Consider the following 25,653-nt stretch of genomic DNA (forward strand, 5'->3'; position numbering starts at 1 on the left):
GATGCATAGACCCTGTCTCAGAAAAACAGTCAGTAATGGGAACTGCCCACTGCGTTTCCACCCTGTAGGTCATGTTTTCATACACATGTTCCCAGGGCACACTTGTAGTCCTCTACTAATATCTGTGTGAGCATCGTTATGGTAACACGGATTCTAGAATTAAAACAACAACAACTAAAAACAACCCTGTGTGTGAGAGAGGGAGACAGAGAGAGTGTGGGCACACGGGCGCTGTGGTGTGTGTGTGCCTCCGCAGACAACTTTCAGAGATTTTCTCTTTCCACTGTGGGTTTTGGAATTCACCCTCGTCACTGGGTTTAAGCAGCACTCTCATCCACTGAGCCCGTTTGCTGTCTGTTCTTTCTTTTCCTTTTTCCTCTTTTATTTTTTGAGATAAATCTCAAATATCTCACATATCCCATGCTGTTCTTGAACTCCTGACAAGAGGATGACCTTGGACTTCTGATCCTTCTGTCTCTATCTCCTGAATATTCTGTTTCCAAAGATATTGTCCCTGCAGTGGCTGGGGATCAAGCCAAGGCTTCCTGTGTGTGAGGCAAGTTCTCTATGAACTATGCTAATGGCCAGCCTGCCTCTCTCTCGTCCCTTCTCTCTTCCCTTTTCTCTCTCTCCCTCTCTCTTTGTCTCTCTCCTTCCTTCCTTCTTTTGTTCCCTTTCCCTCCCTCCCTTCTTTCTCCCTCCCTCCTTTCTTTCTCTCTCCCTCCCTCCCTCCCTCCCTCCCTACTTCCCTCCTTTCCTCCCTCCTTCCCTCCCTCCCTCTCTCCTTTCCTTTCTCCCTCCTTCCCTCCCTTCTTCCTTCCTTCCTTTCCTTCCTCCCTCCCTCCCTCCCTCCCTCCCTCTCTCCCTCCCTTCCTTCTTTTTTCTGAGACTGTTTCACTCTGTAGCCCAAGCAGGCCAGGAACTAGAAATCCCCCTGCCTCAGTCTCCTTGAGAGCCAGGATTGTATGTAAGCACCATTTCCCCTAGCTGACATGAACACTTCTTCCTCTGGACTAACTGTCCATCGTCTGCTTTCCGCTGCAGGAGTCCCACCAGCCCGTGAGGCTCTGAGAACGTCTTGTCTATCTGTGCCTCTTCTCACAAGGATTTTTCTCAGCTGTGACCTGCGCAAGACATGGAGATCAAAAACTCACCGTCAAGCCTTACTTCCCCTGCTTCCTATAACTGTAACCAGTCCATCCTTCCCCTGGAGCATGGCCCCATCTATATCCCTTCCTCCTACGTAGAGAGCCGCCATGAATACTCAGCTATGACATTCTATAGTCCTGCTGTGATGAACTACACTGTTCCCGGCAGCACCAGTAACCTGGATGGTGGGCCTGTTCGCCAGACTGCAAGCCCAAATGTGCTATGGCCAACTCCTGGACACCTCTCTCCTTTAGCCGCCCACTGTCAATCATCGCTTCTCTATGCGGAACCTCAAAAGAGTCCTTGGTGTGAAGCAAGATCACTAGAACACACCTTACCTGTAAACAGGTAAAGTCCTGTAAATCATGGGTGGTAGCATGACCCTCTGTACAGGTTAGTATGGAGAAAGATGTTAGAAAAGGTCTTCACCTTGCCACCTACATTCTGAAGATACCTGAGCCATGTTGTTCTGTCCTGCTCTTATATTCTAGTTCTTAAAAAGTTGTGCAATGGATGGATATTATGGAGAGAGTTCATCATAATGGATAGTCTCTCTATGCAGGAAACATCGAATGTACATCAGTTTGGTTTGGGTGAAGGTGTTGGGTTTTAAATATTTTTGTTTTGTTTTGTTTTGTCTTTTGCTAGAGTCTTAGTGTAAAATGACAGGTTACTTACTGTTGATGACAAATTGTCTCCAGGATGAAAGTAGCCATGGTAACCCTACAATGTCCATGAAGTAGTCACGCAAAGCCAGGAGAGGTAATGGACACAGGCTTTCGTGAGGGGCTGAGGTGGTGCTCTGTAAGGCTGTGAGAGACTAATGTCAGATTCTACTGAAGATGTCTGAAGTTAAAACCAATTGAACTCTGGACACGTGGCAGCATGATGGATGGCTTTAGTCTAATTTGTAGGATTTTTCGACCCTAACAAGGACTGTGGAGGGAGAGGAGAGCATATGGAAGCGATAGGGAGAAACAGATTTCTAGAAGAGATCACCAAGTTAGGGCACACTGACTCTTAAATGCATTACTTGTAGGGGATGATGATGCACACCTTTGATCCCAGCACTTGGGAGGCAGGTCTAGCCTCGACTACACAGTGAGTTCCAGGACAGCCAGGGTTACACAGACAGACCCTGTTTCCAAAGAGGAAACAAAACAAAAAAGCAATCATCATAACAATATTTATATAATAATTTACCATAATAATATTATACTAATATTTCAAATATTGGTATAAAACTTAGAGGAGACAGGAGCTGGAAGGCCCATCTCGGTGCTAGAGGCATGTTTTACATCCTTGAGGCTCTGGGTCTAACCTGCTGCACCCCCAAACCCAGTAGCTCTGAGCCCCAAACCAAACCTAACCAAAACAACCTTTAAGGAAATACACAACAAATTTAAGAAAATACACAACAAATTTATTTTTTCTTCTTACTCTTTTTATTTATTGGTAAGATAAAGAAACGAATATAAAAACTGTGGGTCGTGTCTTGAGATGAGTGCTTTTAACTTACCTCTCTTTAAAGGGTGAAATTTGTTTTCATCATTTCTAAACTAGCAATAGCTCTACTATCTCTCTCTCCAAAAGAAACGAGTCCTGTTAAAATCAGCCCCTGGGCGGAGTGTGCAGAGCTGCTCCTCTGCTGGGCAATTCTTCCTTAGAGCTACTGATCCCAGCCCAGCCCTGAGCTGCCTGCTTCGTAGCCTTCTGAGGACTGGTCCTCACCATGTAGGCACTCAGATGTTAGTCACACACACACATACACACACACACACACACACACACACACACACACACACACACGCACACGCACACGCACACGCACGCGCACGCGCACGCACACGCACACACACACACACACCACTCTCGCACTGAAGCTCCCTGTGATCTGATATCAGGTTTCCTGGAACATATTTATCCCTAGCCCTGGAAGGCAAAGAGTTTAAATTTGACAAAGTTCATGCTATTTTGTTTTCCGGCAAAGCGCTTCCCCTCTCTTTTGTGTCCCTTGGCAATGGCCGTATTCTCTGCTCCCCCCAGAGAGACACTGAAGAGGAGGCTCAGCGGGAGCAGTTGTGCCAGCCCTGGTACCAGTCCAAGCGCAAAGAGGGATGCTCACTTCTGCGCCGTCTGCAGCGATTACGCATCTGGGTATCATTACGGTGTCTGGTCCTGCGAAGGATGTAAGGCCTTTTTTAAAAGAAGCATTCAAGGTACAAGACTATGATCAATCATTTCTTTAGTATTCACACTTTGGCTTGCAAGCAGCTTTGCAGAGATGACCTGATATAAATGTCACCGTTGGCCTGGCTGGTCCCCTTCATAAATGTGAGCCGCTTAGATGAATGTGTGTTTGGGAGTGGGTTGACTAGGGGTGTATGGGTGCTTGGACTGTATGTTTCTACCCCAGAACCCCAAGACTATAGGGGTCAGTTTGCCCCTACATTACATAATTAGGGAAGGGAGATGTTTAGAAAAGGAGAGAAGATATCTAGTTACAACCTTGTAAAGATACTGTTAGAAAAAAAAATCTGTGCTCATCAGGAGCTCCAAAGAGAGAGAGAGAGAGAGAGAGAGAGAGAGAGAGAGAGAGAGAGAGAGAGAGAGAGGGAGAGGGAGAGGGAGAGAGAGAGAGAGAGAGAGAGAGAGAGAGAGAGAGAGCGTGTGTTTGTCTGTCTGTATGTCTGTTCATTTCATCCTAGGTTTAATATAGTGTATGCTTATGTCATGATGGTGGGCTGGCTCCTGAGGGGAAGACAATAATTATAATTTATGGAAATGGTCGGGAAGCAGGAATGAACTGTAGCAGACTTTGAGAAGTACGCCGTCCTTAGACTCATGGGTTGCCATCTCCTAGGTTTTAGTCTGATATCAGACTGTCTCCTTGACCTTCCCTGGAGTCTTTGATGGTAGACACTTGGTGTGTGCTTGTTCATGATGTGTTTGCTGTTCATGTGTGTGTGTGCGCGCGTGCACACGCGTGTACATGTGTATGTGCACTCAAGCGCCTATGTTGAGGGAGGGCATGAGTATGCTTTGGCATACGTGTGGAGATCAGAGGACAGTGTGCTGGAGTCAGGTCTTTCTTTCCACTTTGTGGATCTTGGGGCTTGAACTCGGGTCGCAATGCTTGGCAGGAGATACCTTTACCACAGAGCCTGTGTTTGGTTTTTAATTATATTTTTAATAAACTTCAACTGTGCGCACCTGGCTTCAAGGCTAGTCAGACGCTATTTTTGACATAATTTACAATAATGGAACATCTTCCTTCCTTCCTTCCTCTCTCCCTCCCTCCCTCTCCCTCCCTCCCTCTCCCTCTCTCTCTCTCTCTCTCTCTCTCTCTCTCTCTCTCTCTCTCTCTCTCTCTCTCTCTCTCTCTTTCTTTCTTTCTTTCTTTCTTTCTTTCTTTCTTTCTTTCTTTCTTTCTCTGTTTTTCAAGACAGGGTTTCTCTTTGTATCCTTGACTGTCCTGCAACTCATTCTGTAGACCAGGCTGGCCTCAAACTCTGAGATCTTCCTGCCTCTGCCTCCAGAAGGTGTATGTCACCAGGGCTAACTGCTTAGTTTTTAAAAATGGCCCCAGATAAGCCAGGATGTTATACTAGTAACTTTAGAGGTTGATTGCACTTAACTCTAACATACATTCATTTATTTGTTTGTTTGTTTGTGAAACAAAGTCCCATGTAGCCCAGGCTGGCCTGAACTCATTACATTAGCCAACGAAGATATTGAATGCATGGTTCCCCCCCCCCCCCCCAGTGATCATAGGCACCCCGTACTAAGTCCAGTTTGTTCGGCGCTGGAAGCTGAATCCAGGGCTTCTTCATGCATGTGAGGCAAGTTCTCTACCAACTGGGCCGTGCCCCACTCACACTGTGCCTGTTGACCCTGACCATTTACCATTTTCATAGTTTCCCACTTTCCTTGCCAGCTTGGTCGGTAAAGCTGCCTGCCTGCTTGTCTGCTTGTGTCTTAGTGCAGTAGGACCGTGTGGTGCTGGGTAGCCCATCAGGACCAGACTTGCTGACCTCACCACAGAGTGAGGCGCCATCAGACCAAACGCTATAGTTTCTCTCCTGGGCTGGGGATCATAGAGAAGGGATTAAGGAGGGAGGTTGCTTCCCACTTCTGTTCTAGATTAGGGCGTGGCTTATTTTAAAAGCTTATTCTTTTAATTTTATCTCCTTTTGAAATTCTTTCAACAGATATTAGTGGAACTGTGTATTAGGAAGACAATGCAGTGTGTTCTATTTTGCTCATTGTTGGTGCAAAACAGCTTCTTGAATGATGAATTTGTAAAAAGCACTGGGCTCATGCTATGTGTAGAGATTCATATTCTGTATGTGTGTGTGAATGTGTGTGCAGGCACACATGGGAGTGTGTGCATTTGTGTATATGTGTGACTGTGTGTACATGCCCCTTTAGAAGCTAGAGGTCGCCATTCGGTACCGTTCTCTCTCTCTCTCTCTCTCTCTCTCTCTCTCTCTCTCTCTCTCTCTTTCTGTCTCTCATTATTATTTTCTACATTCTTTGTTTACATTCCAAATGATTTTCCCTTTCCCAGTTCCCCCCTCCCCATAAGTCCCATAAGCCCTCTTCCCTCTGCCCGTTCCCCAATCAATCCCCTCCCACTTCTCTGTCCTGGTAATCCCCTACATTGCTGCATCAAGCCTTTCCAGGACCAGGGCCCTCTCCTTCCTTCTTCTTGGGAATCATTTGATATGTGAATTGTGTCTTGGGTATTCAGATCTTCTAGGCTATTATCTAGGCTTATCAGTGACTGCATTCCATGTGTGTTCTTTTGTGACTGGGTTACCTCACTTAGGATGATATTTTCCAGTTCCAACCATTTGCCTAAGAATTTCATTGTTTTTAATTGCTGAGTAGTATTCCATTGTGTAAATATACCACATTTTCTGTAAGTGATTCTGACTCTAAAAACAAGGTGAAGAGCAGTTGAGAAAACTATCCTTGTTTTTAGAATCAGAGTCGCTTACTGAACCAGTTGCCACCCAGACAGCTCCAAGAGTCCCCCTTGCATCCACTGCTGGAGTTGCAGAGGTGATCCTAGCTCTTACATTGGTGCCAGGGATCAAACGTGGGCCTTTCGTGCTGTGTAACTAAGCCACCGTAAGCTTGTCCTTATACTTCACCAACCGAGCTATCTCTCCAGCCCTGGTGTTCTTTCTCACATGATGGGTTGGCAGGCATTTCCTGTAGTTGAAGGTCTAAGAGCCTTTCTCACAGTCCTTAACATTCATCCTTATAGATTAATTGCTTTGTCTTTAGTGTTGAAGATATTATCGGTTATTTTAATTGTTTCCAATAATGCTATGATTTATATTTGTTTATAAAACATTGGGAAGACGTTTTCCTCTGGATGTAGTCTCCAAATGGTAAGGTCTAAATGTCATGTTAGTGTTTGAAGTTTCCACCCACCATCTCCACTCCTTTTCCATTTTTGGTGAGCATCTCCTAGAGCCCAAGCTGCCTCTAACTTTGTAGCCGGCCTTGAACTCCTGAACCTTCTGTTTCCATCTCCCAAGTGCCTAGACTACATATGTAAGCCAAAATAATTGCCTCAATGTTTAAAATTCTTGGCAGGTTTCTTCCGATTATTTTTCAGAAAGGCCCAGAAATGATCTTCTCCATCAGTGAGCTGTGAATGAGTTTTCTTGTTGTTTGTTTTGCTCTGAGGCAGGGTCTCCTGGAGCCCAGGCTGCCTTTGAACACATGACCTTGAACTTCAGATCCTCCAGTGACCACTTCTGTGGTTATAAGAGTGGGATATCATGTCTAGATGTATGTGGACAGAAGCCAGGGCTTTGTATGCTAGGCAGGGACTCTAACAAATGAGTCACACCCCCAGTTCCCTGAAGGTTTTGTTTTGTTTTTTACCAAAGTATTGATAGCGTTGAGACTATCTTTTTATTTTTATTTTTTGTACCTTGCAAAGCTGTTTAACTTGACCTTGAACTGACTCCATAGCTTCAAACTCTTCCAGCCTCTAGTTCCCAAGTGGGCATGCAGACATATCTAATCATGACATGGTTAAAGCCTATCAACTTTGCAAACATAACTTTTAAACTTAGGTCTTTTGACATTGGGAAACTATATCTATCAACTTGTACTTAATTTGTAATGGTTGACTTTTACATGCTATTATATAACTGAAAAAGAAACATTTTGGTATATAGAATAGCCTAAGAATCAATGTGTTTGATTCTAATTTATCTCTAAATTAGATTTTTTCATATATTTTACTGATTAAAACCTTTCTTTTTTTTCTCACTGATTTAAAATATGGGAGCTGGGCTGCGGATAGAGCTCAGCTACAAAGAGAGTCCCAGGCTAGCCCGAGCTTTAGCACACAGCCTGGTTTCCAGGAAGAAAAGAGTGTAGGATTTTGGTTTGAAGTATAACTTATATACAGTAAGATCGCCCTATTTAAATCATTTATGCTTCTAAGTCTTTGAAAACATGTCTTGTAAGCAGCAACATAATAAAGATGTGAATGTTACCAATGGAAAGTTCCATCCTGTTTGTGTCCCATGGGATCCCAGGCTGGGGACAGCTCAGTTGGTAGTGTCTGTCTAGTATGCACGAAGTCCTGGAGGGATGTATGCTCTTTAGATGGCTGCCTAGTCTCTGGGAGCTTCCAGCGTTCCAGCTTAGTGACACTGTTGGCCTTCCAATGGGGTTGTATCCCCTTCAGTTCTTTCGCTCATATTGAACCTTCTGATCTTTTTTAAGGTAAAAATATCTTCTTATTTTTTTATTGTTTTTGAGATTATAATTACATCATTTCCCTTTCCCTTTCCTCCCATCAACTCCTTCCATGCACCTCTTGTTCTCATTCAAATTCATAGCCTTTTTCTTTAATCATCGTTACATCTATATATAAGAGCACTGGCTGCTCTTTCAGAGGACCTGGGTTCAATTCCTAGCACCCACATGGCAGCTCACAACTGTCTGCAACTTCATTTCCAGGGCATCTGATACCTTCTTCTTGCCTCTATGGGCAATGGAACACATGTAGTGCATACACATACTTGTAGACATTCATAGAAACACATAAATTCTATCTATCTATCTATCTATCTATCTATCTATCTAGTGTGTGTGTGTGTGTGTGTGTGTAAATGATTTTTGAGATAGCTTTATGGCTTTGAACTCACAGAGATCCACCGCTGGGGTGCTGGGATTAAAGGTGTGCGCCACCATGCCTGGCCTATAAATAAAATGTTAACTTTATCACACAGATTAGAGAGAAATTTGAAATCACAGATGCATTCTTCCTGGCCTGCAGTGAAGCAGACATCACTGTGAACCAGGTGATGAACTGCAGACATATACAGGAACTCAGTGCAGTGTGCAGTCAACAGACAGCAAAAAAACGAACCCTACTCTACTACAACAAGGCACTAATGCTATCCGCAACCCAAAGAGTGAGGAAGACCTTGAACTATAATTAATTGAGTGAATAATTAGCTATATATTTTTAAGAAAGCCAGTGGATCTGAGCAGTGGTGTTGCATACCTTTAATTCCAGCACCCAGGAGACAGAGGCAGGTGGATCACTATGAGTTCAATGCCAGGCTGGTCTACAGAGCAAGTTTCAGGATAGCCAAGATTACACAGGTGTGTGTGTGTGTGTGTGTGTGTGTGTGTGTGTGTGAGAGAGAGAGAGAGAGAGAGAGAGAGAGAGAGAGAGAGAGAGAGAAAACCAATGAAAATATTGAGTTGTTTGCATTTTAGAGAGAGTCTCCCTGCTGTGTAGCCAGGCTGGTTTTGAAGTCCTTCTACTTCAGCCTAAGTGCTGGGATTACAGCTGTACTCTACCACATGATCCAAAGTATTTGTTCTTAATCAATTTTAAACTTAAAAACGAATTTTAATCTTACAGTATTTATGCATGATATAAAGAACATTTTACTCAGGACTGTTGGCAGAAGTGTTGCCAACATATTTTATCACCCAGAACTTTAATACGTGTTTTCTATGTCTCCAACATACTACCATCAAAGCTAGGAAGCCAGCACCAAGTGTTACCACCCAAAGGCTCAGACTTGAAGTCTCACATATGCCCTCTCTAGCACAAGGGTCAAGATCAAGAACTGACCGTGTGTTTGGGTGTTCTGACTGTAGTCTCTGTCCTCCAGAGTTTATGTTATTTCCATCATCACAGTACTTTGGAAGACTGAAGCCACCATCTTGCCTAGCCAACTCCCCTCCCCTTGGCTTTGTCTGATCTTCCTCCCAAGGACAGCCCAGTGATGCTGGTGTGGTCTTGTTAGCCCTTTCACAGGGTGTGATTTCAATTTGTTCTGTTACTAGTGGGTTCATTTCGATTACTTGATTAAGGAAGGCACTGGCTGCCAGGCATCTATTCTGCAAAATTACTCTTTCCCCCTTTTGTAAAGAATCTTTTGTTGGGAAACCTTTTGAGCCTAAGCAAATATCATATTCTTCGTTAAGTCAATGAATTAATTTGTATCAGTACGACTTTCTGCATTGGGCACTGTCATTAGTTTTGGAGGCTCACATTATCTGAGACCTAGCCAGGAGGAGTCTGTAAGCGGGCTCCTCTGCCTTTTCATTATCTTCCTCTAATTCTTTGGGGATTGCTTTTCTCCTTCCTGGCACAAAATGTTTCAGGTGCCTTCTGCATGTTACCCTCCCTAGTTCTGAAATAAGCTGTTTTGTCATGGAGCCCTCCTCTCCTTACTGGAAAATGCTAATAATAAAAGATAAAAGCACTTCTTTCTCAGTGCTCATGGAAAGTTCCTCAACCAGGTCCTCTGAAGGGACAGAGTTAGAGATTAGATTCATGTATATATCCACATATATGTATATGTATATATATATATATGTATATATATTCATTCATAGACATACATTCATCTATGTTCCCATGTCTCTCTATGTTGATATGTATATGCGAGGCCATATCAGAGATGCTGTGTGTGTGTGTTTTTTTTAATGAGTGTATGTGCACATGTGTGGAAGTCAGAGATCAGCATTAGATGTTGTCTTCTGTTGCTGTCCACCTTAGTTTTCGAGACAGTTTCTTCTGTGAACCTGGGGCTCCCTGATCAGTGAGACTGGCCAGCCAGTTTTTCGGTATCCACCTCCTTTAGCCCCACCCTCCCCCACTGTACTTTTTAAAGCTACATGCTACATGTATGTATGCTATAGAGTTGAAGTTAATTTTTAAATTATGCTTTTGCTTTGTGCTAACAAATATGTAGAAATCTGTGGATAAGATGAAGCGCTAAGATGCACCTAGCTTTTACCTTTCTTGCTATGATTTGATCTTGCTAGTGAGTCACGGTACATGCCGCTGCCCTGGTTAGCTTTTACCTGGGAATCACACGGGTCCTCATGCATGTGGAGAAAGAATTTATTCTCTGAGCTGAGTCATCACCCAGTCCCCAAGAAGCTTTCAGTTTTGCCCCAAACTCCAGGAAGATATCTTTTAAAAAAGTTTTTTTTAAATATTTTTATTGTATGTCAATGAGTGTTTTGTTTGCATGTATGTCTCTACATGATTCCCCAGAGGCCAGAATCAGGCATGGGATCCCCTGGGACCAGAATTACAGACAATTGTGGGCCTCCGTGTAAGTGATGGGAATTGAACCTGGAGCCTCTGGAAGAACAGTCAGTGCTTTTAACTGTTGAGCTATTTCTCCAGCTGAGAGGAGTTACCTTTTGCAATAAGAAATTAACTATAGACTGGGTGGTAACAACACATGCCTTTAATCCCAGCACTTGGGAGGCAGAGGCAGGTGCACTTTTGTGAGTTTGAGACCAGCCTGGTCTACAGAGCCACACAGAGAACCCCTGTCTTGAAAACCAACCAACCAACCAACCAACCAACCAACCAACCAACCAACCAACCAACCATCCAACCAACCAACCAACCAACCAAACAAACAAACACTATAGTTTGACTATAATAAAAAAAAAGTCTGAGAAGAGCTTGAAAAACATTGTATTTCACATACTTTTTAAAGCTAAATGATATATGTATGTATGTTACACAGGTGGAGTTAGTTTTTAAATGATCTTTTCAGTGTGTGTTTAACATATATGTAGATTTCTGTGGCTAATATAAAGGATGGGAAAGAAAATCATAGCCAGAGTTTAGGCAGCATTGAATCTGCCTCCCGGCGCCCCGTAACCAGGCTATGCAGTCAAAGCTCTGTTCCTCCCTCCAGAATCAAGCTGCTCCTAGATTTCTCCTTCCTTGCTGTGGCTTGACCACAAATGCACGAATCTGCTGTCATCGCACTTTTCCTGTCAATGGAATTTCATTTCTCTCTCTCCTCTCTCCTCTCTCTCTCTCCCCCTCTTTCTTTTCTTTCTGGAATATTCTTACTTAGCCCAGGCTAGCCACTAACTCTGTATGTAGCTGAGGATATGACGTTAAACTTGATTTTCCTGTCTATCTCTGAAGTACTGTATACAGTGATGTGCCGCCACGCCCAGTTTATGCAGCTGTGGGGGTTGGGCCCAAGGCCTCATGTATGCCAGGTGGGCACTTGTCCACCTCAATTATGCCATCAGCTTTAGAATTCTACTTTTCTATAAATTAGCCCATTTCTGATGCTTCCTTTGGCAATTCCTTCCTTCCTTCCTTCCTTCCTTCCTTCCTTCTTCCTCTTCCCTCCCTCCCTCTTTTCTTTCTTTCTTTCTTTCTTTCTTTCTTTCTTTCTTTCTTTCTTTCTTTCTTTCTTCTTTTTTATGGTTTGCTCATTTATGAATTTCACTCATGGTTAATATGAAAATCTGGCCATCACAGTCTGCACCTGAGAAGTGCAGACTATTTTGCTTATTACTGTAATGCAATTAAGAAATAAGGGCCCAGAACGATGACTTAGGACTCGGTAAGAGTGCACCCTGGTCTTCCGGAGGACCCAGGTTTGCTTCCCAATGTCTACGTCAGGCAGCACACAAGGCCCTGGAACTCTAGCTCCAGGGAAGCCAATACCCTGTATAGCTCCAGGGGCCCCTGCACATACATAACACACGCACACACATGCATGCATGCATGCATGCACACGCACACACACGCACACACATGCACACACACATACCATAAAGACTCTTGCTGCCAAGTTTGATGGCCTGAGTTGGACCTTTGACCTACATTCTTTCTCTTTCTTTCTTTCTTTCTTTCTTTCTTTCTTTCTTTCTTTCTTTCTTTCTTTCTAAAGATTTATTTATTTTATGTGTGTCCATTATAGATGGTTGTGAGCCACCATATGGTTGCTGGGAATTGAACTCAGGACCTCTGGAAGAGCAGTCTCTTAACCACTGAGCCATCTCTCCAGTCCCATCCTCTCTCTTTCTAAACAAATAACTGTAAAAAAAATTTTTTTTAAACAAAGAATATAGATACCAAGGTTTGGTTTATAGCTCAGTGGGAGGGGACTTGCCTAGCATGAGTCCCAGAAGGCGCCCAAATATCCTCTTCACTTTGACGCTTTCGCCTGTATGTGTCCCCTGTCTCTTGGCCATGTAGTGTTATCAACCAAATGTTTCACTAACCACTCTTTTCCCCGCTGCAGGACATAACGATTATATCTGCCCAGCCACGAATCAGTGTACCATAGACAAGAACCGGCGTAAAAGCTGCCAGGCCTGCCGACTTCGCAAGTGTTACGAAGTAGGAATGGTCAAGTGTGGTGAGTGTCCGCTTCCCTTTATTGTACGAGGTGCCTGTGAGAGCTGAGAGCTGGAGACTCAGGCCTGCCTGAGAGGAGACCTAGGCGCGGGAATTATCTTTAAGTATTTGTATCCATCAAAGTGCAGATGGACTTGGGAACATAGTTCAGTGGTGGGGTAAAGAGGACCTCTGTGTGGGCTGGGGACTTCTGGCCACTGGAATCCTCGAATGGCTGGAGGTCCCCCTGCCAGCCAAGGGTGACATCCTGGCATAATCGTCCACAGTTAAGCCTGTGACTAGAGAGCAGAATGTATGGTGGATTATTCAAATGACTACGGGAAGGTGCAGTTCTGTCTCTTCACCAACTTCCTAGACTTAGGGGAAAACCATACACACATATACACACACAGACACACACACATAAACACATATACACATATGTATAATATATATGCATATATATTTACATATATATTTGCTTCTGACTCATACATATATATACATATATGTACATATGTCAGAAACATAATAGAACTATGAAAAGCACATAGAGCACAGATTTTGAGTGCTCTATGTGCTTTTGATATATGACTACATATGTTTGTATGAATGTACACATTTAACTTACAGTCAACTTAAAGATTAAAGTTTATACACATACAAACATATATATTTTCTGTATTTATCTTTTTCTTCTTTTAGATTTTTTGTCTTTAAATCTATCTATCTATCTATCTATCTATCTATCTATCTATCTATCTATCTATAAATGTATGCATGTACCTACAGTGTCTGCAGAGCCTAGAGTTGTTGGCTCTCCTGGAACAGGAGTTGCAGTGGTTGTAGCCACCCAGTGTGGGTGCTGGGGACCAAATGTGCCTCCTCTGCAAGAGCAGCACATGCTTTTAACCACTGAACCATCTCTCCAACCAGCTGCTTTTTGAAACTCATCTGTATACATTTTATTATGTATGTATATTCACATTGGCTCTGCTTGTATTTATTTTTCTGGTAGCCAACCACTGTTTTGCCTATAATTATTTGTAACTTCTGTTTGAAAATCAAAAAAAGACCATCTTTTCTCCCTGATCATTTCTTAGTAGCTCTGCTTAGAAGTAATTTCTTGAAAATTACGTCTGTTTTGGATATGTGCGTGGGTAGCTGAGGAGACCGCTGGAGGAACAGGCAGCTGTGGGCAACCAAATGTAGGTGTTGGACTCGAACTCGGGTCCTCTGGAAGAGCAGCAGGTGCTCCTAACTGTGGAGCCATTCTCCAGCCCCAGTCCCTCTGCTCCTTTTAGTCCTTTTCGTTTTCTGTGTCCAGTGGACTTATGCCCACCAAATTTAGAAGTTCAATAGGACATCCCTTAATTTGATCATGTTCTCTGGCTTGCTGGAGTCAGATTCTCTCCACTCTGCCTGGGACATCCTCCATGCTAGGCTCACCTCCCATGTGCTTTCCAAAGGGTTGTGTGCTAAATACAGACATGTTCCCCTGGTGCCTCCGATAGGATGTAGATGCCGCTATTCTCAAGCAGCTTTTGAGAAGTGGGGCTGAGTCAGAAGTCTTTAATCACAGAGGGTGTGGCTTCAAGGGGGTTTGGGGAAGCCATTCTTCTTTTCTTTCTGTTTTGCATCTTTGTCATGAGGTAGGTGAGCAGGTGGTCCCCTCTGCCCCAATACTGGCTTGCTGCCATTGTCATCAAATGCTCACATCAGGTATTTGAAAGGATCATGTCTGCTTGAAACTTCTAAAACTGAGAGCTAGTATAAACTTTTTCTCTTCATAAGCTGATTATATCTTAGTTATTTGTTATAGCAGCAGAAAGCAAACTAACATACTCCAATGTCCATGGCCTCCCAGTATGCAATGGTTTCCTTATGAAAGATATATTTAAATATCTCCATCTATAAATATATTATATCTATATGTTATCTAGATATAAATATATTTATATATCTAAATATATCTATAAATATCTAAAAGATATTTCAGTCCCATCCACTTTACTTATTTTTATATTAGAAACTAGTGAGTTTCTTTCCAAACCTACTTTTAATGATTGTTATAATATATAATTAAACATGAAAGACAGTAGGAGAGCTGGAGAGATGGCTCAGTGGTTAAGAGCACTGGCTGCTCTTCCAGAGGTCCTGAGTTCAAATCTCAGCAACCAAGTGGTGGGTCACAACCATCTGTAATGGGACTCAATGCCCTCTTCTGGTGTGTCTGAAGACAGTGACAGTGTACTCACATACATAAAATAAATAAATAAATCTTAAAACCAAAAGAAATACGAGTAGGAAAAGACAGCTGTTTTCAGGAAAGTCTAACTGAAAGCCTTGGACGAAAGTGTAAGGGACAGTCATTATTGAGTTGGGAAGGTTGAGACTTGGGAGTAAATCATAAACCTAACAAGATCCAGAATTTAAATTGTCCTGGAAGAATCTAGGTTGTTCCTTTGTTTTGTTTTGTTTGGAAGGGCAGGATAAAGAGATGTTTATTTTTATTTTATGTGTACACATGAGGCCTGAGTATATGTGTGAGTGACTCCCTACAGTTACAAGTGAGTGCTGGAAACCGAGCCTGAGTCCTGTACAAGATCAGCATGTATTCCTGACTGCCGAGCTGTCTCTGACTGCTTTGCTTTAGACACTGACCCTGGAAACCCCAAGATAGCACATTGCATATCTGTGTACAAAAGAGACTGGACCAGTTGTTAGAGATGCTTACAGAGAAGGCCTTGGTCCTTTGATAAGTTATTGCAAACACATGCTTTCTGTTTTAGGTTAAGCAGAATTTTAAGATGAGTATGTATTTAGAAAACGATTTCCAGCTTAGCCTTCAGATGCACCAGCGTCAGGGCAGGATTCCTGGTAGGGAGAGCTCTCTTTAGTGAAGAGCATCTTTGCTTCTTCACTTCTTGCTGACTGCTCTCTTAGCTCTAGCTCTCTCTCTCTCTCTCCCTCTCCCTCTCCCTCTCCCTCTCCCTCTCCCTCTCCCTCTCCCTTTCCCTCTCCCTCTCCCCCCCCCTCTCTCACCCTTGGATTTCTTATCTCTGCAGCAGACTATCTGCTGTTTGGGTTTGAGAGAAGCAGTAAACAGACGTGTGGGAATCATGACATAAAGGGTCTGGCCATCTCAGCTTCCCTTAGCTCTCCTCATGGGATGGTGTTTCTGTGAATTCTGACTGACACAGTGTGGTTTCCCCAGGCTCAGTACAGAGAATGAATTGTCCACGTGGGCCATACGTGGTAGCTCACACCAGTAATCTTAGCCCCTGGAGGCTAAGGCAGGAGAATTGCTGTTTCTCCTGGTCCAGCTTGGATGGCATAATGAGACCCTGAAACAAAAACAAAGCACAAGGGAGGTGGGGGAGGCTTTCTAATCTCTTTTGAATTCCAGAAGATGTTCTGGGGCAGAGGGGGCATGTCTCGGAGATGGGTGGATGTACTGCCCTCCATGGAACGGAAGGAAGGACCCCTCAGATTGTTCATGCTTCTCATCGCAGTGACAGATGTCTTCATGGGAACGGTTGAAAGGAGGAAGCTTCATTTTGGCTGATGCTCTTAGAAGTTTCTGTCCACGGTCAGCGGGCTTGTTGGGAGGGCAGACAGTTCACGGGGGAGGAGTGAGTGGAGGGACTTTATTTCATGGTGACCAGGAAGCAAGGAGGGGTGCATGGGGGGGGGGGGGCAGGGACGAGCTATGCATTTCAGATAAGCACAAACAATCCGCTGACCAGCCCTCGCTTCCCCCACCTCCCCGCAGTGACAGCACATCATGAATCCATCAAGAGATCTATCCATCCGAGAAGCCAGAGTCTTTGCAGCCCAGTTACTTCTTAACAGAGCTGCCCACTGTAGACCAAACCTTCCAATGTGAGCCTTCTGGGGAGCTCCTTATAGCCAAAGTGTGTGAAAGCGGTCTTAGCTATTTCTCTTCTTAAAAATAAAAAAGATTTATTTTTATTTTGTCTCTATGGGTGTTTTGCCTTCATGCATGTCTATGCACCATGTTCATACAGTGCCCATGTAGGTCAGAAGTCATTAGATCCCTTGGAGCTGGAGTTACAGATGGTTGTGAGTCACCCTGAGGGAGCTGGGAACTGATACTGGGTCCTCTGCAAGAGCAGCAAGTGTCCTTATCCACTGCGCCATCTCTCCAGGTCCTGCTCCTCCCTTTATTCCCGGCAGGTTTCTGCTTTTCTGTAAATCCTCTGTTCACATTTGTCCTTCTCTACTGTCTTTAAAAATTTTTTGTTGTTGTTTTACACACATACATACAGACACACAGACATATATACAAACACATACCACCACATAGACACACACACACACAGACGCACAAAGATAAAGACAGACAGACTGGCTGGGCGGTGGTGGCACACACCTGTAATCCCAGTACTCTGGGAGGCAGAGGCTGGTGGATTTCTGAGTTCGAGACCAGCCTGGTCTACAGAGTGAGTTCCAGGACAGCCAGGGCTATACAGAGAAATCCTGTCTTGAAAGAAAAAAAAAAAAAAAAAAAAACCAAAATCCAAAAAACCAAAAAAAAAAAAAAAAAAAAAAACAAAACCCAAACAAACAAACAAAAAAACCCAAAACAGCAACAACAAAAAAAACCCAGACAGACTGACTGACAATCAGACAGACACACACATACAGATACAGACACATACACAAACACATACCACCACATAGACACACACACAGACATAGACACACAAAGATAAAGACAGTCAGTCAGACAGACATACACACACCCCCTGTTCAGTCCATTTAGTGTGACTTTTATGAATATGATTTCAGAGCTGACCTCTTAGTTGGCATCTCTTCCCTGGGAAAGACAATTTCTCCCAGTTTTAGCATGCCTTAGTTGCCTGAGGTTCTTTGTCTATGAGAGAGATTTCATGAGATATCCCACATTAGCATGCCTACGGGTGTTGTACTTGCTCGGGTCTTGTTTACTGGACTGTATTGTTGAGGTCTTGCAGGTATGGCGTCCCTGTCATTTCTAGGCGCTACTCTCACAGCAGATTTCTTGGTCCTCGGTTGTTACAAGTTTTCTTCCCCACCTTTACCGATGGTCCCTGAGCCTGTGTGCAGGATTTGTGCTGTGGATGTATCGGTTGGGGCTGAGTACCCCCACCAGCTCTCGATCTCTGCTTTCTGATCTGCTGTGGATTTCTGTAATGGTCTCTGTCTATTGCAAAATGAAGCTTCTTTGATGAATGGTGAGGACTAAGGTTCTCTGTGGGTCTAAGGATAGATATTTGGAATGCAGTTAGGATGGCATAGACTTCTACTGTAGTAAAGTGAGGCAGTTTTAGGTTCTCCTCTAAGACCTATGATGTCTCTAGCCTCAGGTGGATGGGTGGGTCTTCTTTCCGATCTTGAAGGACCAAGGATTCTGCATGCATTCAAGATCTATCTTCTTGCATTGTTTACTTCCCTTTTGATTTATGAGTCTCCTATGTTAATTATTTTTGTTATTTTTGATCCTGCCCTTTAGGCTGGGGTATTTGGACTTTTTTAAATGGAGAGAGGACATGCACCTAGGCTGATTTTTGTGGGGTGGTGGTGGTAGTGTAATAGCTTCATATAAAGACATCCTGTGATACAAATATCCAAGAACATGAGCTGAACAGACATGTATTTGGTTTGTATCCCTGCGCTGGGACAATAGCTCAGCATGACTAGGCGCCATCTCTTCTGTAGCTGGCTGTGTCCATGCTAGCAGGCAGAATAGAATAGTCGTTAGAAGTCAGCTTTGGAAAAAAAAAAAAAAAGAAGTCAACTTTGGATCAGAATTCTCATTGGGTTGATCACTAATTCCTAGTTTCTCTACCTAAGACAGATTTTAGTTTTTAAATGTTGTCTGTATATACATGTATGTGTGTGCGCGCACATGTGCAGATATGAATGCATGTGTGTAAATGTGTATGAGAGCCAGAGGAAACTGGAACTCATCTACTTGTCTTCCCAGTGCTGGTTACATGCAAATAGTGATGTTCCAGGCTTTCTTACCTTGGTGCCGGGGATCAAATCCAAGTCTTTATCCTTGCACAGCAACTACTTTGCTCCCTGAGCTATCTCCTGGTCCCACTTTTTATCCATCCATCCATCCATCCGCCCACCCACCAACCCACCCACCCACCCACGTACCTACTTACCTACCTTCCTACCTACCCATCTACCTAAGACAGGGTCTCATTTAACCCCCAAGGTAATCTCTAATTTGCTTTGTAGTCAAGAACAAACTTGAACTTGGCCCCTCACTTCTGTCTCCCACGTGCTGAGATTACAGACACGCTCCACCAAACCTACTTTCTGTAGTGCTGGGAATCAAACCCAGAGCTTCATGCCTGCTGGGTAAGTTCTCTACCAACCGAGCCACGTCCCCAGTCCTGTATGTGCCTCTGTTTGTTTTTGTTTTTGTTTTGGATTTGGTTTTTTCTTTCTTCTTTTTTTTTTAAATTTGAGACAGGGTTTCTCTATGTGGCCCTGGCTGTCCTGGAACTCACTCTGTAGACCAGGCTGGCCTCGAATTCAGAAATCTGTCTGCCTCTGCCTCCCAAGTGCTGGGATTATAGGCGTGTGCCACCTCTGCCCGGCTGTGCATCTGTTTTTATCCTCATACCGCTCAAAAGACAAAAGTATAGTCAGAGAAATATTTTCTTAAGATATATATTTTGTTTCATTTACCCATGGGCTTAACATTGATTTTTTAAGTATCTGTGGCACTTTATTAACAAAGGGAAGTATAAATGGGCTGGTCAGATGGCTCAGCTGGTAAAAGCACTTACCACTAATCCTGACTACCTGAGTTCACTCTCCAGGACCCACAAGGCAGAAGGTGAAAACTGACTCTGGCAAATTCTCCTCTGACACCCACATGGACACAGTGACACATGTCCAACCACAAACATACAAGCGTGTGAACACACACATGCACACAGATTAAGTGATTAATTTTTAAAATGTAATAAATTTTTTTTCAAAAATTAAATATGTGTTAAGCTTTTAGCTCTTCTGGTTATAAATTAGGTTCAAATGTCCCTACACCAGTTCAGCCTTTTCCTGTGAAAGGAACCAGGCCAAACAGGTGACAGCCAGCCCGAGCGTCGTTCTGTATATTATCTTGAATTAACACTTCTTTCCTTTTGGTTGATCACATTTCATGTTTTTCTGCTTCTGCGAGCTGAACCAGTTCCTTTAGTGACATTTCTATTTATAGGCATTTCTGATTGATTTGAGAATTTCATCTTCTTTCTTCCTAAGTAAAAGAATTCTTTTGCAGTTTTAACCTGAATCATTTTTCCTGTTTAGGCTCCTGTTTTACCTTCTTTGTTTAAAAACTATTATTATTATTATTATTATTATTACTACTACTATGATTTTATTCATTTAGTGCTGTGTGTGTATGTGTGTGTGTTTGTATATGTGTATGTGTGTGTGTGTGCGTGTACACATGCTGAGGGTTGAACCCAAGGCCTGGGTCACACTAGGCAAGCGCTCTACCACTGAGCCCCACATCAGCCCTTGTACAGTGATTTTTTTTAAAGGTTTATATTTTCTGTTTTGTTACAATTACTTCTTGAATATCAACATTTCTGTGATCACTCTTCTCCAATCCGAAATCACAAGAGTGCCGTAGTTTCTTTCTTCATCATTGTTTAGTGGGCAACACCCTGAACTGTTACAGACTGCTTTATGTGTATGAGTATTTTGCCTGCGTGTGTGCATCATGTGCTTGTATGCCTTGTGAGCCTGGAGGTCAGGAGGGGGTGTTGGGTCCCCTGTAACTGGAGTTACAGACAGTTGTGAGCCTCCATGTGGGTGCTGGGAATGGAACCTGTCCTTTGCAAAGGTGCCACGTGCTCTTGATCGCTGGGCCATCTCTCCAGCTCCTACTAGCCTTAGTTATTTTCAGATTTGGGTGACACAGCAGTCAGCTGGGAAGATGACTCCAGAGTCAAGGAGAAGCAGGGGTGGTGATTCAGCGGTTAGGATGCACAGCCCCTCCTGGCTTTCCTCCTCCTTGTCTTAAAAACATAATTTTATTACGTTCTGATTCATAAGCCTACAATAATGAACCTATTTTGGCACTAGTCCAGGCATAGAAATACAGATCTGTGAGCCTTAGTAGAGAATCAGGAATAAGTCACCTGTACAAATAAATGTTTATTATTGACAGGCATTTACAATTGGTAGAAAAAAAGCTTATGGTATAATTTGTATAGGGTAAACTGTTTATATATTTGGGGAATATGACCTGAAATATCAGCTTCATATAATACAAATGTGTCTGTAATACAAACATGTTTAAAATTCCAAATAGATTTTTAACCACACAAGTGTTTATGCAAACAAAGGAGAATACATTTTTAATCTTTCCGTGAAACAAACTGACCATTTATTAAAGTCTTTAAAATTTTATTTAAAAAATTATTTATTTTCATTTTATGTTTATTGGTGTTTATCTGCATATGTTTGTGTGAGGGTGTCAGATATCCTGGAACTGGTGTTACTTATGGACAATTGTGAGCTGCCATGTGGGTGCTGGGAATAGAACCTGGGTCTTCTGGAAAAGCAACCAGTGCTCTTAACCACAGAGCCACCTCTCTAGCCCCTTATTAGAGCTTCTTACAGCAGAAGCCACATGAGCAAGTTTAAATACACAAAACAAGTCAGATGTAATCTATCAATCAGTATAAAAATTTTAATGGATATATGTTTTGTTTCAACAAATTGGCTTCTTTGAATTCATTATAAAGAAGCAGTTGAGTTCACCTACAAGGCATATTTTCATTGTAATGCTTAATAAAGAAATTATAATATCACAGGCTTACATCAACATGGGATTTTTTAGTTTTTGTTTTTTGAGGAATGGTCTCCTGCACTCTTTAGCTGAGGCTGGCCTGGAACTTACTATGTATCTCAGGTTAGCCAGGGTTTGTGACAATTCTCTATGCTTAGGTTCCAGGCCTGTACCACCATGCCCAGAACAATGCTGGATTTTAAAAGATAGGTATTATATTAATAGAACAGAATGTTTTCCAGGCTGTGAACTTTGTCTATTATTTGTATGTGTGTGTGTGTGTGTGTGTGTGTTTGTGTGTTCATGTTCCTCGTCACCTTTTGGGGCAGAGTCTCTCTAGTGCCTTTCTCAGCACTGCATTTCTAGCCTAACTGGCCTCTGGGCCTCTGGGCAGCTCAGTTCTCTATCTTGCTGTAGGAGAGCTGGGATTATATATGTGAGCTACATATACGGCTTCAGCTGCTGCTGTGTCCTCCTCCTCCTCCTCCTCCTCCTCCTCCTCCTCCTCCTCCTCCTCCTCCTCCTCCTCTTCTTCCTCTTCCTCCTCTTCCTCCTCCTCTTCCTCCTCCTCTTTCTCCTCTTCCTCCTCTTTCTTCTCTTCCTCTTCCTCCTCCTTTTCCTCCTCTTCTTCCTCCTCCTCTTCCTCCTCCTCTTCCTCCTCTTTCTCCTCTTCCTCCTCTTTCTCCTCTTCCTCTTCCTCCTCCTTTTCCTCCTCTTCTTCCTCCTCCTCTTCCTCCTCCTCTTCTTCCTCCACCATCTTCCCCTCCTCTTTCTCCTCCTCCACCTTCTTCCTATATCCCTCTCTCTTCCCCTCTCCTCCTTCTTTTCCTCTTCCTCCTCCTCTTCTTCATCCTTCTTTTTCTGAGACAGGGTCTCACTATGTGGCCCTGGATGTCCTGGAACTCACTATGTAGATCAGGCTGGCCTCAGACTCAAAGGGATCCACTTTCCTCTGCCTCCCGAGTGCTGGGATCAAAGGCATTTGTCTCCATGCCTGGCGTATAAGGCTTCTTTTACTGTGTTCTGAGTGCTGAATTCAGCTCACTGAGGCTTATATGGCTGCCGCTGTTACTCACAGAGCCTTCTCCCCAGCCCAAGGGACATAGTTTCAATAGGATAAAGAGCAGTTTATGAAATAGCGCATTCACTGTGATTCTAACTCTGCTTATAAATTATAAAGAGGCACAAAAGAAAAAATACTGAAGGAATTTATAATAAAATTAATCTTCTTTTGTATTTTCCAGGCTTTTTCAGTTAATTTATTTGAAATATATTTGTTCGTGTAAGTATATAAAATAAAGAAAAAAATATATACAGGTGTTTTTTAAATGACGTTTGCATACATCATTTGCTAACTGGAATATCAATGTTAAAGTCCTGACTTTTTCTCCTTTTCTACTTGAGAAAAACTCCTAACTTCATATCTTGGAATTTGGGGTCTATCAGCATACTTTAGAAGAGAAACAAATTTCAGGAGCCAGTGATAACCTTGAAACAGAGCAGAAGCTCCCAAACATTGTGCTGTTAAAATACCCAGGCAGTAGCTATCTTTGTCCATGGCCTACAGACTCCAAAATATAAACTGGAATCATATGAATGATGTTGTCACTGCTGTCAATACAGTTGGGGCTGGGATTTGAACTCGGGGCCTTGTGTGTGCAAGTCAAGCACTTAATCTACTTACCTACACCCTCAGCCCCTCATTGTTTTAGACTGGTCATTGGGCAAGTTGGAATCTTGGGCAGAGAAACCACTGGATTGTCATCTATCTGCTCTCTTTAGGATCCAGGAGAGAAAGGTGTGGGTACCGTATAGTGCGAAGACAGAGAAGTTCCAGTGAGCAGATGCATTGCCTGGGCAAACCCAAGAGGAGCAGTGGGCACGCACCCCGGGTGAAGGAGCTGCTGCTGAGCTCCCTGAGTCCGGAGCAGCTGGTGCTCACCCTCCTGGAAGCTGAGCCACCCAATGTGTTAGTGAGCCGTCCCAGCATGCCCTTCACCGAGGCCTCCATGATGATGTCCCTCACTAAGCTGGCTGACAAGGAACTGGTGCACATGATTGGCTGGGCCAAGAAAATTCCTGGTAGGAGTCTCTACATCCTGACTTCCTTCTATTGGTTCGTAACGAGGCCTGTGACTCACATTTTGGAGGCAGCGAAATTCACCTGGATATAAAATAGTTTGTTCGACACTTTGTTTTATAACTTTTACTTTATAAGTTTTTTGTTTTTGTTTTTACATTCAATTTTTTCCCCCTCTTTTCAAGACAGGGTTTCTCTGTGTAGCCCTGGCTGTCCTGGAACTCATTCTGTAGACCAGACTGGCCTTGAACTCAGAAATCTGCCTGCCTCTGCCTCCCAAGTGCTAGGATTAAAGGCATGCACCACCACCGCCACTCAGCTTTTATATTCAATTTTAATTATATATATAAACGCAACTGCAGGTGACCAAGGAAGCCAGGGGTGTCAGATCCCCAAAGCTGGTGTTATAGGCAATAGCGAGCTATCCAGTGTGGGTGCCAGGAATTGAACTTAGTCTAGGTGCTGAGAATAGAACTGGGTCCTCTACAAGAGCGGTACATGCTCTTAACTATTGAGGGAAATTTATAATTTATAATGGTGGTGTTTTTCTTCCTGCCTTGACGTGTATAACATGTCCTGGAGCTTGGATTGTGTTTAGAATTTCCAGATGCTCAGGTTTTATATGAAATAGAGCAATGCAGGAAATATGGTATAAAGACCTCTTTCTACATCTGACTTTTCTACCTCTGACTCCCAGACCCATCTTCCACACTGTAACATTGGTTATATCCACATCTCCTATACACGGCTGTTGCTTACGGCTCATACCCCGGTGTGATCTGGGGCAGAATCTAAGGAGGGGCCTACCCAGGCTTTGGAACTGGACTTAGTGTGATGTGTGTGTTACTTGAGTAACTCTGGGGTCTTAGAGTCTGGTTAAAAGGTAGAAATGTGGATTTCATGTTGACCTGTCTCTTGTCTGTTAACAGCTCAGCTTTTGAGGAGGACATGGTCAGATTGGGACAAGATAGAGCCAGTCTCACAGTGCGAGGGTAAAAGGTGTGTCAGGTGCTAAGAAGGAATGTACAAACTATCATTCCAATAGAGAGGGATCAGTTTTATATACAAATAGAGTAAACCAGCAGTTGAAGCATTACGAATCAATGGGGCAGCAAATCTTCATGCTATCAGTATGGCCTCATGCAGAAAATGTACTTTTTCATCCTATAAAGTGGTTCTTTCCCCTGACCCCACCTAATCCTCCACTTAGGATGGTTAACTCACAGTTCTTCACTGTGGGTCTGATGGGTGAAAGAGTACTCATTCTGGCTTTCTCCTTCTGTATAAGAGTCAAGAGATCACTTGACTATTTGATGCTTTATTATAAAATAGGCCTTGTACTAAATGGTTTTTACCAAACTGTTCAAAGCATGTTTAAGGTAGGTTAGGCTGAGCTATGATGCTGAATAGGTTAATTTTATTAAATACACCTATTTAAAAATATTATCATGAGTATTTGGTATAATTGTTATTACATGTGTGTGCATCCATTCCTCTCTTTGAATTCTAAGCCAGGCCAAGGTTCCCATGGTCCGGTGGCAGCAGGGGCCGTAGCTATATGAGCAAATTGTAAAGATTTGGCGTTGTTGGGTGGATGGAGGACAAGCTGTGGAAGCCATGGCCCACCCCCCCACCCCCAGGAGTCTCCGCGGCCATCTGCTGGCTGGGCCCCTGCTTCTGAGCTCTGGGCTCCTCTGCTCTCAGCTTTGTTTTGTCTGGTGTCTCCACCTTTGCCAGGATTATTTCATTTTGTCTGCTGTTCCCCAGAGAAGGAAAACACCAAGGCACTTTCCTCTAGTTTGTATTTCAAGTGTTTTCCAAACACCATTTGCAGGATCTCCCAGGAAGAATACAGATGAGAGTGCTCACTAGGAAGAGCTATTCGACTTTTGTCTGCCCTTCCTGCCCCTCCCCCAGTAGCCT

At 43.3% G+C, this 25,653-nt stretch overlaps 1 protein-coding gene across 3 annotated transcripts in view; it reads left to right on the forward strand.

The window, feature by feature from the left end:
• Positions 1–1,120: 1,120 nt before the first annotated feature.
• Positions 1,121–25,653, forward strand: part of Esr2 (estrogen receptor 2) — a 46,318-nt gene continuing 21,785 nt past the window's right edge. For 2 of the 3 annotated variants that reach the window (XM_052185646.1, XM_052185647.1), the window contains exons 1-4: positions 1,121–1,497; positions 3,196–3,368; positions 12,729–12,845; positions 23,433–23,732. In XM_052185646.1, the coding sequence (XP_052041606.1) occupies positions 1,136–1,497; positions 3,196–3,368; positions 12,729–12,845; positions 23,433–23,732 (952 nt within the window). In that variant the 5' untranslated portion in view covers positions 1,121–1,135. The remainder of the gene's footprint in view (positions 1,498–3,195; positions 3,369–12,728; positions 12,846–23,432; positions 23,733–25,653) is intronic. The other variant, XM_052185644.1, reaches the window with a different exon arrangement.

This window comes from Apodemus sylvaticus, chromosome 6, assembly GCF_947179515.1.
Source record: "Apodemus sylvaticus chromosome 6, mApoSyl1.1, whole genome shotgun sequence".
Lineage (NCBI taxonomy): Eukaryota > Metazoa > Chordata > Mammalia > Rodentia > Muridae > Apodemus > Apodemus sylvaticus.